General features: G+C 39.4%; 1 protein-coding gene across 1 annotated transcript in view; it reads left to right on the forward strand.

Annotated features, from left to right (window-relative positions):
* The window catches only part of CPNE4 (copine 4), a 298,691-nt gene that overhangs the window by 144,433 nt on the left and 140,370 nt on the right, over positions 1 to 13,888 (forward strand). Inside the window, exon 2 of the mRNA XM_066584935.1 lies at positions 4,634 to 4,813. Coding sequence (XP_066441032.1) covers positions 4,634 to 4,813 — 180 coding nt within the window. The remainder of the gene's footprint in view (positions 1 to 4,633; positions 4,814 to 13,888) is intronic.

A 13,888-nucleotide genomic window follows, 5' to 3' on the forward strand; every position in this document is an offset into this window, starting at 1 on the left:
AAAAGGTTTTCATTTTTGTTGCAGTTTGTGCACTGTAGAAAAAAGACGCACCGAAAGATAATGGAATTTCATTTTTTTCCCATTTCTTGCCACTTAGAATTTTTTAAAGGTTTTTCAGTACATTATATGGTAGATTATATAGCAGCATTGAAAAATAAAACTCGTCCCGCAAAATACAAGCCCTCATACAGCAACGTCAATGGATAAATAAAGGAGTTACGTTTTTTTTTAAAGGAGGGGAGGAAAAAACGAAAATGCAAAAATGAAAAAAAGCTTGGTCACTAGGGGGTTAATATTTCAGCACGGAATTTTGAACCAATTTACATTGGCAAAACAAACCAACTGAAGCTCTAGCATAGACAATCAGTTAGGAGGAGAGTCTATCACATGAGAGTGGCAATGCCTTCAAACAAATCGAGAGTCCCAACATAACTTATACGTGGGTGACAGTGAGTGGCATTGTGGCCCAGGGATCCGATGCTTCACATCATGTGAAGAGTTGTACTTCAGTCCAGCAAAATACTGTTTATAAAAGAGAACAAATGGTATACCATGAATATGTATGTGTATATGGTATACCCATGAATATGTATGTGTATATGGTATACCCATGAATATGTATGTGTATATGGTATACCCATGAATATGTATGTGTATATGGTATACCTATGAATATGTATGTGTATATGGTATACCCATGAATATATATGTGTATATGGTATACCTATGAATATGTATGTGTATATGGTATACCCATGAATATATATGTGTATATGGTATACCATGAATATGTATGTGTATATGGTATACCCATGAATATGTATGTGTATATGATATACCCATGAATATATGTGTATATGGTATACCCATGAATATGTATGTGTATATGGTATACCCATGAATATATATGTGTATATGGTATGCCATTAATATGTATGTGTATATGGTATACCCATGAATATGTATGTGTATATGGTATACCAATGAATATGTATGTGTATATGGTATACCCATGAATATATATGTATATGGTATACCCATGAATATGTATGTGTATATGGTATACCAATGAATATGTATGTGTATATGGTATACCCATGAATATGTATGTGTATATGGTATACCTATGAATATGTATGTGTATATGGTATACCCATGAATATGTATGTGTATATGGTATACCCATGAATATATATGTATATGGTATACCCATGAATATGTATGTGTATATGGTATACCAATGAATATGTATGTGTATATGGTATACCCATGAATATGTATGTGTATATGGTATACCAATGAATATGTATGTGTATATGGTATACCCATGAATATGTATGTGTATATGGTATACCTATGAATATGTATGTGTATATGGTATACCCATGAATATGTATGTGTATATGGTATACCAATGAATATGTATGTGTATATGGTATACCCATGAATATGTATGTGTATATGGTATACCTATGAATATGTATGTGTATATGGTATACCCATGAATATATATGTGTATATGGTATACCTATGAATATATATGTGTATATGGTATACCATGAACATGTATGTGTATATGGTATACCCATGAATATGTATGTGTATATGATATACCCATGAATATATGTGTATATGGTATACCCATGAATATGTATGTGTATATGGTATACCCATGAATATATATGTGTATATGGTATGCCATGAATATGTATGTGTATATGGTATACCCATGAATATGTATGTGTATATGGTATACCCATGAATATGTATGTGTATATGGTATACCCATGAATATGTATGTGTATATGGTATACCTATGAATATGTATGTGTATATGGTATACCCATGAATATATATGTGTATATGGTATACCTATGAATATGTATGTGTATATGGTATACCCATGAATATGGTATACCATGAATATGTATGTGTATATGGTATACCCATGAATATGTATGTGTATATGATATACCCATGAATATATGTGTATATGGTATACCCATGAATATGTATGTGTATATGGTATACCCATGAATATATATGTGTATATGGTATGCCATGAATATGTATGTGTATATGGTATACCCATGAATATGTATGTGTATATGGTATACCAATGAATATGTATGTGTATATGGTATACCCATGAATATATATGTATATGGTATACCCATGAATATGTATGTGTATATGGTATACCAATGAATATGTATGTGTATATGGTATACCCATGAATATGTATGTGTATATGGTATACCTATGAATATGTATGTGTATATGGTATACCCATGAATATGTATGTGTATATGGTATACCAATGAATATGTATGTGTATATGGTATACCCATGAATATGTATGTGTATATGGTATACCTATGAATATGTATGTGTATATGGTATACCCATGAATATATATGTGTATATGGTATACCTATGAATATATATGTGTATATGGTATACCATGAACATGTATGTGTATATGGTATACCCATGAATATGTATGTGTATATGATATACCCATGAATATATGTGTATATGGTATACCCATGAATATGTATGTGTATATGGTATACCCATGAATATATATGTGTATATGGTATGCCATGAATATGTATGTGTATATGGTATACCCATGAATATGTATGTGTATATGGTATACCAATGAATATGTATGTGTATATGGTATACCCATGAATATATATGTATATGGTATACCCATGAATATGTATGTGTATATGGTATACCAATGAATATGTATGTGTATATGGTATACCCATGAATATGTATGTGTATATGGTATACCTATGAATATGTATGTGTATATGGTATACCCATGAATATATATGTGTATATGGTATACCTATGAATATGTATGTGTATATGGTATACCCATGAATATATATGTGTATATGGTATACCATGAATATGTATGTGTATATGGTATACCCATGAATATGTATGTGTATATGGTATACCCATGAATATATATGTGTATATGGTATGCCATGAATATGTATGTGTATATGGTATACCTATGAATATGTATGTGTATATGGTATACCCATGAATATATATGTGTATATGGTATACCCATGAATATGTATGTGTATATGGTATACCATGAATATATATGTGTATATGGTATACCCATGAATATATGTGTATATGGTATACCCATGAATATGTATGTGTATATGGTATACCCATGAATATATGTGTATATGGTATACCCATGAATATATATGTGTATATGGTATATCCATGAATATATATGTGTATATGGTATACCCATGAATATATGTGTATATGGTATACCCATGAATATATGTGTATATGGTATACCCATGAATATATGTGTGTATGGTATACCCATGAATATATATGTGTATATGGTATACCCATGAACATGTATGTGTATATGGTATACCCATGAATATGTATGTGTATATGATATACCCATGAATATATGTGTATATGGTATACCCATGAATATGTATGTGTATATGGTATACCCATGAATATATATGTGTATATGGTATACCATGAATATGTATGTGTATATGGTATACCATGAATATATATGTGCATATGGTATACCCATGAATATATGTGTATATGGTATACCCATGAATATGTATGTGTATATGGTATACCCATGAATATGTATGTGTATATGGTATACCCATGAATATATATGTATATGGTATACCCATGAATATGTATGTGTATATGGTATACCAATGAATATGTATGTGTATATGGTATACCCATGAATATATATGTGTTTATAGATTTTCTATTTACTAAAAGTATTGGATACACTATATAGTACATTTTACTAGTAAGTTACTTCTTACACCTTGTTGTCCGCTTGCACGGTTCTCACAATAGATTTACAGCTCGGCTATTGGACTATTATTTTCTCCACCATAAACCTCTTTTCATGTAGAAATCCAAATAAAAATGTAAATTATAATAACGTGGTAAAACATACATTTGAACATAAATGCATTAAAATTCGGACTTTGGCCAATATGCAGAGTTAGGTCCATTATACATACCACTTGTTCAAGTACTCTTCACATGTAGTGCTGTCCCGTATTAATTAGCATGTAGAATACTTGCACAAATCCGGTCCAGGAAATGGACTTTTTAATGACTATCTGCACTATTCAATTGTAAAGCATAATCAGTATATGGTTTATGCACAATGTATTATGGGTTTTCTAATGGTGTTGCTGTAGTTATGTAATTACATTATTTTCAGTGCATAAAGATGCCCTTTGCTAGAAAAGAAGAATATTCTCATGAATATAAATTAAATGGCCACATTCCATGTTCGAAATGACTAAACCAAAACACAAGGGGCAACCCCTTGATTTGTTGTGCTCACAAGAGATGGCACATTTCATAAAACAACTTGGCTATATATTTAAAATACTGTAGGGATTAGATAGGGGAGGTATAGATGGGGGATGCGTAGATGGGGGAGGCATAGATGGGGGAGGGATGGATAGATTGATTGATTTTGAGTTGTACAATACTTTATTCTGCATTACTGAACGTATTAAATGAGCAGAATTAGAAAATGAAATAACAGAATTACTCATCGACTATCTCCTTTTTACAGGTGGACAGAACAGAAGTTATCAGGACATGCATCAACCCTATTTTCTCCAAAATTTTCACAGTTGACTTTTATTTTGAAGAAGTTCAGCGCCTTCGTTTTGAAGTTCATGACATCAGCAGTAATCACAACGGGTTGAAAGATGCAGATTTCCTTGGTGGGATGGAGTGCACGTTGGGGCAAGTAAGTGGAAGGAAAACAAGGCAATAAACTAACCTTTGTATTGAATGTGTTATAAACAGGCTGGATTGTAGGTATGACAACTGGGGCCTCCACCATCTGAGGGCCTGAGGACGGCTCCTTCCATGGCTGATTCAAAATGTTATTTCTCAAAACAGTTTACAGATCACAAGATAATTGTTGCAGCATGTCAGCTGTATTGGGGAAGTGGAGCTTGGTTGACCTCATAACGTCAACCCTAGGTAACATGACGACACCTTCACTGCAAGCGTCCTGTCATCCAGCACTTGGCACCGATGAGTGACTTCTTCATGTTACTGCAGAAGGTCCCTGAAGTGTCGTATGTCAGAAATCCGTCAGTGGGCTCTGACCTTAGCGGGGGGACAGCGGGGAATAAGATGGTTGTCAACGGCGGCTCTATTGTCCCTCCCTGGAATATCCACATGCGGCCTGATCTGGCTGCACATACTGGCAAAAACAATAACAGTAGCGATAAATTATATAGGTTACATGTTCTCGTGATGCCAGTACCTCTTTAATGAAGCACACTGGTAGCTTCTGGTAGGTAGAAGTAAACCAAAGGTATACAGTTTACTCCATGCTTGAGAAATCAACAACAGTTCACACTTTGCAGAATTCTTGGTTAACATTTAGTTCAACAATTTCAGTTGAGCAGAGAATTCATGTACTCAATTCCTAAGCTTTACCTCTGCATAGGAAGATGAGCCCACCAGTCTTAGTTATCTGAGGGATTCTTCCGGACAGGTATTGGTGGAAGAATGAAGGGAATCGGCCTAGCTTCTTTAGATTACTTAGATTCATGCTTGATACTGGCTTTTCTCCTCTCCTCCTAGTTCCGGAGGTTCTGTCTTGACTGCAATTCCTTCTACTGGCCGAAATAAAAAAGACTCCTCCCACTCCGGCCTTCTGCACTGAACTTGATCAATCCATTAGGCCTGACTTATTCTGGCTTAAGCCCGACTGTCTTAAGCTCCATTTCCCGACTTCTCGCTCTCCTCCATTCTACCTCCAACCTCCTCACTCTACTGTCCAACTGCTCTCAAAAAACTCAATCTCTACAGTTATACCCACAACTATATGGTGATTTTCTCAGCCAATCCCAGAGCTGCTTAAGATGACTGACAAGACACACAAGGTTAGGGTGAGTTCTGCACAGTCACTTAGGATTATGTTACACAAATATCAGACAAATTAACTCACATTGACCTAGACAAGTCAAATACACATAACAATACACAGTCTACCACATTTAACAGTACAAACACACATACCACAGAAGGTAGATATTAAAGTGCTGGAGAGTCCCTACTCTGGGACACTACAGGCTCAGTGTATGTGCCCTTCTTCATAACCCTACTACAGCCAATCAGTGATATATGGACTGATTGGCTGACAGGGAGGTGTTTCTCCTAGCAGGACAATCAGCTGTAAAGGAAGTGTAATCTGTTCCCGCCTCTACATGGGCACCAGTTATTGTCCTGCCTGAGAAGGTTAGTGAGGCAGTGGACTCCTGTCAGCTAAGTACCTGTGGCTATTTATTCTGTGTTGGGCTTATACACTTCTAGAAAATACTGTGTAATATACATTGCTCTTTTCATCTACATTAAACATCTTCCCTGTTCTTCATCTAGGTTTCTGATGTAGGGCAGCCCCTAACTGAGCGATGGCCTTGGTCTGCCACACCAAAGTTGATTAGGAATAGCATTCCCATCCCCATATTTCTATTACTGTTATTTCCCCTATTTTGTGTTCCACACATTTTGGTGATATTATATATATCTATACTGGTCTTTTGAGGATATTAATTACATCTTGGTTTGATGTGTTGCTGACATCTGTGAAGGACGCTGTGCTTGTATCTTGCACAAACATAACAATGTTACCTAAATAGCATGAATTCACTTTGTTCAACTTGGCCAACATTAGTTTTGCTCAACCTAGCCTCATTACTGAGAGAAGAACCTGATTGTTTAGTCTCTCTTTAAATACTTTTACTTTCTACAGTGTGGTGTGGTTTATGGTTGTGACAGCATGTGTTCTATCCAGTATTCCTTATTCTAGCCCCAAGTACCTAGTTTTAGTACAGTCTATGTATCTTGCTCCTTTGTTTTCTAGTCCAATCTGTTTCCTACTTTGTGGTTTGTCTAATATTTCCTTGTTTGTTTCTGTCTTCCTTGGATCATTCCAACATTTGCTTCTTTAGCCTCTTATCTGGGTCCTAGTGCCGTCTTGATCTCAGGAGTAGTGTTTTAGATAGGGACCATTTAGGTGTTGAAGGACAGTGTCACAGAGAGACTAGGGAGAAACACAGGCATAGCCAGTGTTAAGATCAGTATTTCTCATTGTTATTTTGATTCTGTACCATCTGTTTCAGTATTCACTTTCAGTTTCATTATATCCATCATCATCATGATTATCATGATCATCATACTTATCATCTAATCACCTTCACTGCGCTTTTATCATCTATTCGTCCTAGTTGCATTTGTGTGTTGATACGTGCTACCTATTTGTATTTCTTGCAATGCCCTGTTACGCTATATGACTCTACTGTACGTTCTGGGAGTAACTGAGTACTGGGAGAGTCTAATAATGCTCAGGAAAGGTGACTGCTAAAGATGCTCTCCCATCAACCAGAGGGCATCATTACAGCCGGACACACAATTTCAAACTCATGATAATGTAAAATAATCCTTTATTTAGGATTGTGACTCTGGACTGGTGCCTTTGTCAGGCACACAATTGGTTGTATTACCATGATTGGTATAAGAATAATTGATTGTAGTGATAATCACTGCTTGAATTTGAAATTAAAAAATTTCAATATTCAGTTCCATCATTATTGACCCTATTCTGTATAGAATGTTTCAAAGCCTGTGACCATTATCACTTGTTGAATGTGAAATGAGATTGGCAGAACACATCATGTGGAACATTTAAAGGGGTTATCTAGACAGCAGCCACCGGGATACATCGGGGTCGAAGTGAAAGCACTGCTCTGACACCTGTGCAGCGGCCGGCGCTCATAATTGTAAGAGCAGCTCTCATTGAAATCATTAGGAGCTGCACTTGTAATTGCAGGCTATGATCTTATTGATAATTGGATCTGTGCTTGCAATTAGAAGCATCAGCCTCTACACAGGGGTCAGACCAGTGCTTCTGCTCCGACCTTGGTGTATCCTGGAGGCCGCTGACTGGATATCCCCTTTAAGTATGTTTTCTTTGCTATGAGGGGAACGACTTTTTAATTGAAAAGCTCTAGAGTTCAGACTTATGCCCCACTGATTAATACTCTGTATGTTCCGCTGATGTGGAATTGCAAAAAGGATGGAATCTAAAAATATCTAGCTATTATAGACTGGGAGTATTTTTACATAGACTATAAGATTTGCTCTCTTTCTCCAGAGGCATAACTTGAAACTCCTGAGCCACAATGCAAAATTTGTAACATCTGCATATACTGTATGTCATTGTGTGCCATTTATGGCGCTGGTATTTTCTTATTCCGCAGGCACTAGGGTCCAGATTAAGTGCTACCTCTACACTTCCTATGGCTATGCACCAGCTTTTCTCTACCACTATCATCTTTATATGAACAATAATTGAAAATTGAATAATTTTTCTAGCTAAAATGGCTCATCGCCCGTTGGACCACCAACTGTCTATTAATGCTATTGCAACACCCCAGAGGGATGACCCTTGGCACCTGGCTAACGTGAAGAGCTGGGAGGGATATGTGCTGGCTTGTCATGGCGGCACTTACCAGGCTCTGGTCCCAGAGGGATGACACGCAGCCAAGGCCAGAGTAGGACCGCGGGTCAGCTTCAATCCCCCTATGATAGGGAATGCCAATAAACGGGTTTATGGGGGTAGTAGTAGTTATCACTTGTGACGCCACCGTTCCCACACACCGGTATGCTATGCGGCGGAGAAAAGAACACAGAGACTTTTGTATAGTACCTCGAGTCCCCAGGAATGGTTAGGGCCCGGTATAACTTTTACTGAATGAATAAACTTTACAAAATAGGTATTCAAAGCAATGCAGGTACAGTTCTCTTTAAGTAAAAAACGGTCCTACAGTCCATGTTATCTGTACAGCACCACTTCTGGACTGGGAGCACTCCAGAGGAAGAAGGGGGTAGTGGTCACTCCGCAAACACTCTGGCAGACAATTATTTAGAGGAAAGCTTACACAATAACACCCTGTACGGGAGGTGTGTGGGTGTAACTTAGTAGTGTACCTCTGTGCAGTGATCCTGACTTTGGACTGCTGCACAGGAAAAGCTTGTAGTGTGAACAGGTACCTGTGCAATGGGTTCCTCTATACAGAACTATAGTAAGGTGTGCTCTTTCTCTCTGATGATGGGACTCACCCCAATCCCATCCAGACTCCAAACTCTGCAAGACATCGCTCCTCCTCTTCCATCTTCACCTACATGGAAGCTGAAGGTGCTTCCATGTGGCTCTGTGTTAGCACTCTCTTGGGTAGACAAGATGAAAGACCTCTTCTCACTCTCAAACACTCACATTTATAACCTCACTTATACCACATGACACGACAAACTGATACATCCACATGCAGACAATGAATTTATTAATGTTAATCTCTCAAGTGCTGCAGCTGTGCAACACACACACTAGATATGACAGGACAAGCCTTGCACAGTGCATCTACATAGGACAAAACATGTATGACATTTATGGAGGAGACCAGGATGGTGTTCTGGGCCACTACACTATAGCATATTTGAATGCAAAAATCTAACAGACACAACAATTACAGTACTGTAAGTCTTCTAAGTATCAAAAATAATGTCATTGAGAAATGTCCATGATTATTGAACTATATTCGCAGTATATATACTAATCAGTCATCATATTAAATCCACCTGCCTAATTTTACGTAGATTCTCCTCGTGTTATTGAAATAGCTTTGAGCTATCGACTCATGGCCTCCACTAGACCTCTGAAGGTGTCCTGTGGTATCTGGCAGCAAGATGTTAGCAGCAGATCCTTTAAGTGAGTTGTGAAGTAGGGCCTCTATAACTCAGACTTATTTTTCTAGCACATTCCATTGGTGCCTGATGTGATTGAGATCTGGGGAATTCCAAGTCCATGTCAACTCCTTGAACTGTTTATCATATTTCTTAAACCATTCCTGAACAGTGCTGAAAGAGGACACTACTATTAGTTCTTCCTCATACAGGCGTTTGCAGAAACACAGCGTTTTTCAACGCTGCGTTTACTTCAGATTCCGCCCGCTTTCAGCAGCGCTGGCATGTTTCATGCCAGCATTTTGACTGCGTTTTCAGCACAGCTAAAAACACAGCCAAGGCTGCTGATAAAAGAAAAAAATCAATACTCACCTAGCTGGTAAAGTCGCTGTCTCCGGCGCCGCTTTCGGGACCTTGTGAAGCCATCCGATTGCTCTGATTGGCTAAGCGCCACTCAGTGACAGCTGGCTGAGCCAATCACAGCCATTTAATGAATGAATGGCTGTAATTGGACGCATCCAGTGCTGGCTATGATTGGCTGAGTGGGCTGTCAATCTGCAGCACTCAGCCAATCAGAACAATTTCTTGTTGGAGGCGGGGATTTCAAATCCCCCTCACCAGAGGGCTGACAAGTCCCGGGAGCACTGCCGGGGACAGCTACAATACCTGCAAGGTGAGTATTCCTTATTTTTACATTTTGACTCAACTTGGGGGTTTAGCGCTGCCAAAAACGTGGTACCAACGCGGTTGTGCTACATTCTCAACCTTGAGTGAGCAGCCCCATTGAAATGAATGGGAGCGTTGTACAGCGTTTAGTGCAGTGCTGAAAAAGCAGTGCTAAACGCTGTACAAAAACGCCCTGTGTGAGGGAGGCCTCAGGGAATATTATTGTACTTAATTAGTGTACTTTGTCTGGAACAATGTTTAGGTAGGTGATACATGTCAAATTTACATCCCCATAAAGCAGAATATTGCCCAGGGAGTCACACTGCCTTTGCCAGCTTGGCTTCTTCTCATCATGGTGCCATGTCTTCCCTGGGCATGCAACATACACACACCTGTCTACATGAGTTAAAAGAAAACATGATCAAACCAGGCTATCGTCTTCCTTTGCTCTTTGGTCCAGTTCTCACATGCTCATTGTAGACGCTTTCTGCAGTGATCAGAGTTAAGCATGGGCATCTGACCAATTTGCAATCTGCACACCTCTAAATGAAGCAAGCTGTGATGCTCTGTGTTTTCATACCTTTCTATCATAGCCAGCATTAACTTTTTTTGCTATTTTTGCTGCAGTGTGAGATTGGAACCAAAAGGATAGTGTTCACTTCCCATGCACATCCGTGAGTCTTGTGCACCCATGACCTTTTGCTTTTCCTTGGACTTCTTTGGTAGGTTATAACCATTGCATACCGGGAACACCCCATAAGATCTGCCATTTTAGAGATGCTCTGAGAAATGTGGTTAGCCATCCCAGTTAGGCCTTTGTCAAAGTAACCCAGATCCTTAAGGCCCATTTACACGCCATTTTTTGAGCGATAATCGTTGTGTGTAAATGCTCCCATCTTTCACTCTTCGGCTGAAGGATAATTTTTAGGTGAGCATAAAATCCATTGTTTAGCCGAAGAGAAGATAACACAGACCGCATACTGTGTCTGCTGTCCTTGGTGCTGTATTCTCCATGGGAGCGCTGATTACATTGTATTCAGCAGAAAGCCGGACACAGCCCAGGGCAGAACAAAGGAGCTGAATACAGAGAACAGACGACCTGCTGTTCTCCGCATACAGGTCTTAAAGGCTCATTTACATGCAAATGATAAGGTGATAAGCTGCTAATGGACACTAATGTCCATTAGCAGTTTATGCCAAACAATCACTTGAAAACTATTTTTTGAATGATTATCTTTGCGTGTAAATGGGCCTTAACACTTGCCCGTTTTTCTGTTTCCAACATTCAAGACTTGAATGTTTACTTGCTGCTTAACATATCCCACCCTAATATCTTGCTACCTCATATCATGGGTAATCGGTGCAGAATGTTTATTGAACATTTCTGTTTTATTGTCTAAAATGAAGATGTGGGATAGAATTAGACAGTATATGTTTATCTCGTTATCAGATGTAATGAGGCAGCTGTCAGCTCCTTGATTCAGGAGGGTTTCTTTTATTTAGACATGTTCATTAGTTTCTTCATGCACCACAAGTTTTATACCAGCAATCAATTGTCTTGCTGTCTAATTTTCACAACACTTCATCTGCATTTAAGGCAATTACAATAATTTATAGAGTCATTTTCACAGCAATGAACATTCACTATACCATTATAAAATTAACTAATAGTGATGATACATACTAAAGCTACATTAGTGAATATTGGGTAAATGGACATGTCAGGTCTAAGGCCCAATGTCCACCGGAGGATTTGATTTGCGGAATGTTGCACCCGCGTGTGAGATCCGCAAATCAAGCCGCCCATAAGGAAGCACAGGTCGTCCGCACTTCATTTAACACCTATGGATTTGTTTTTATTGGATTTGCGGATGGCACATGGGGATGATAAATTACAGCATGCTCCATTTTACCACAGATCACGCGCGCATGTGCTCCATTCATCTCTATGGGAGCTTACGATCCGCAGTGCATCCGCAAATACATTGCGTAGCCCTTGACCCACTTGGTGCAATTACTGAGTCAGGCAGCAGAAGTAAACTTAAAGGGAATCTGTCACGTCCCTACAACATCAAGCTATGGTGCTGTTGGGGGATGTGACAGAGAGCTGGGTGATGTATTTTTTTACTCACCTGCTCTCGTGATCCAGTTCTATTAGCTGATGAAGATCACATGGCCAAGGGAAATCTGACTCTCTTCAGAGTCTCGTGTGCTCTCCCATAGACTAGCTCCCTGTCATGTCCCTTAACAGCACCATAACCTAGTTTATGGTGCGGTGAGGACATAATGGGCTTCCTGTAGGCCTCATGTCCACGGGCGGGTTGGATTCCACATGTGGTAGACCGCAGCGGATTCTGACTCTGCCCGCATCCGGCGACCCTGCGTACCTGTGTCTGCAGGCGGTGGCGTCCGCCTGGATCTCTGTTCTTACGGGACATCTGTACTGCGGATGGTCCACGCGGCTCGCTGTCGGACATCGGCAGTACAGATTTCTTTTTTAAATCTCCTGCACTCCGGCCGCGGAATCTGTGGCTCGTCCGTAGTGTCAACGGACCATGGATCAGACAGCTTACATTGACTTCAATGAAGATGTCCGTTGGAGAACGGCAGTGAAATGGAGCATGCCGTGATCTGTTTCCCACATCAAAAAATCTGCAAAACAAATCCACATGCTCTAATTCAGGTGCGGGCGCCAATGCTTCTCAATGGGCGGCATGATGTACGGATCTTCCAAGCGGGTGCCCCGCAAATCACATCCGCCCATGGACATTGGGCCTGAAGGAGATTCCGTCACCAGATTCAAGGGCAGCATGAAGCTGAGAGGGATGCCTATTGCTCCCATGAGATTCTTATTTTGAAACACTATGAAATTCGACTCACAGCTGACCTCCGAGTCACATGGCGGGCACCGCTGCCTCTCCACAACTGCTGCATGAAGACTGGCAACCTTCTCCCTTTACACAAAGAGGAGAAGAACTGTTAAAGTTTCCGAAGTGTATTTATTCTAAAACACCACAGTCGTTCAAAATAAAACACTCATGGGGCAAGAGGCATCATTGTCCCGGGTTCAAGTTGCCCGTGGTTCAGACAGCATGAATCCGATGATAGATTCCATTTAAGAGTACTTTACTCCACAGGAGGCAAAAGACATTGTGGTTACAGACACCATAGCTTTACGTCTGTTGGTTACAGAGTCTATATAAGGCAAAGAGCTTGCTCGTTACATCCTCTCTCATTGAGGCCACTTCGCTTACTGGTTGAAATTAACAGAAAATATTTTTTTGCAGGACACTTATCCCAATTCTAGCTGTTTTACTACAGGAAGCAGACGGCTCCATACATTTCACAACTGCCGGGGCTGCTGCAATCTGAGTCCCATTCACTTCAATAGGACTCA

Source organism: Eleutherodactylus coqui, chromosome 12 (genome assembly GCF_035609145.1).
Source record: "Eleutherodactylus coqui strain aEleCoq1 chromosome 12, aEleCoq1.hap1, whole genome shotgun sequence".
Classification (NCBI taxonomy): domain Eukaryota; kingdom Metazoa; phylum Chordata; class Amphibia; order Anura; family Eleutherodactylidae; genus Eleutherodactylus; species Eleutherodactylus coqui.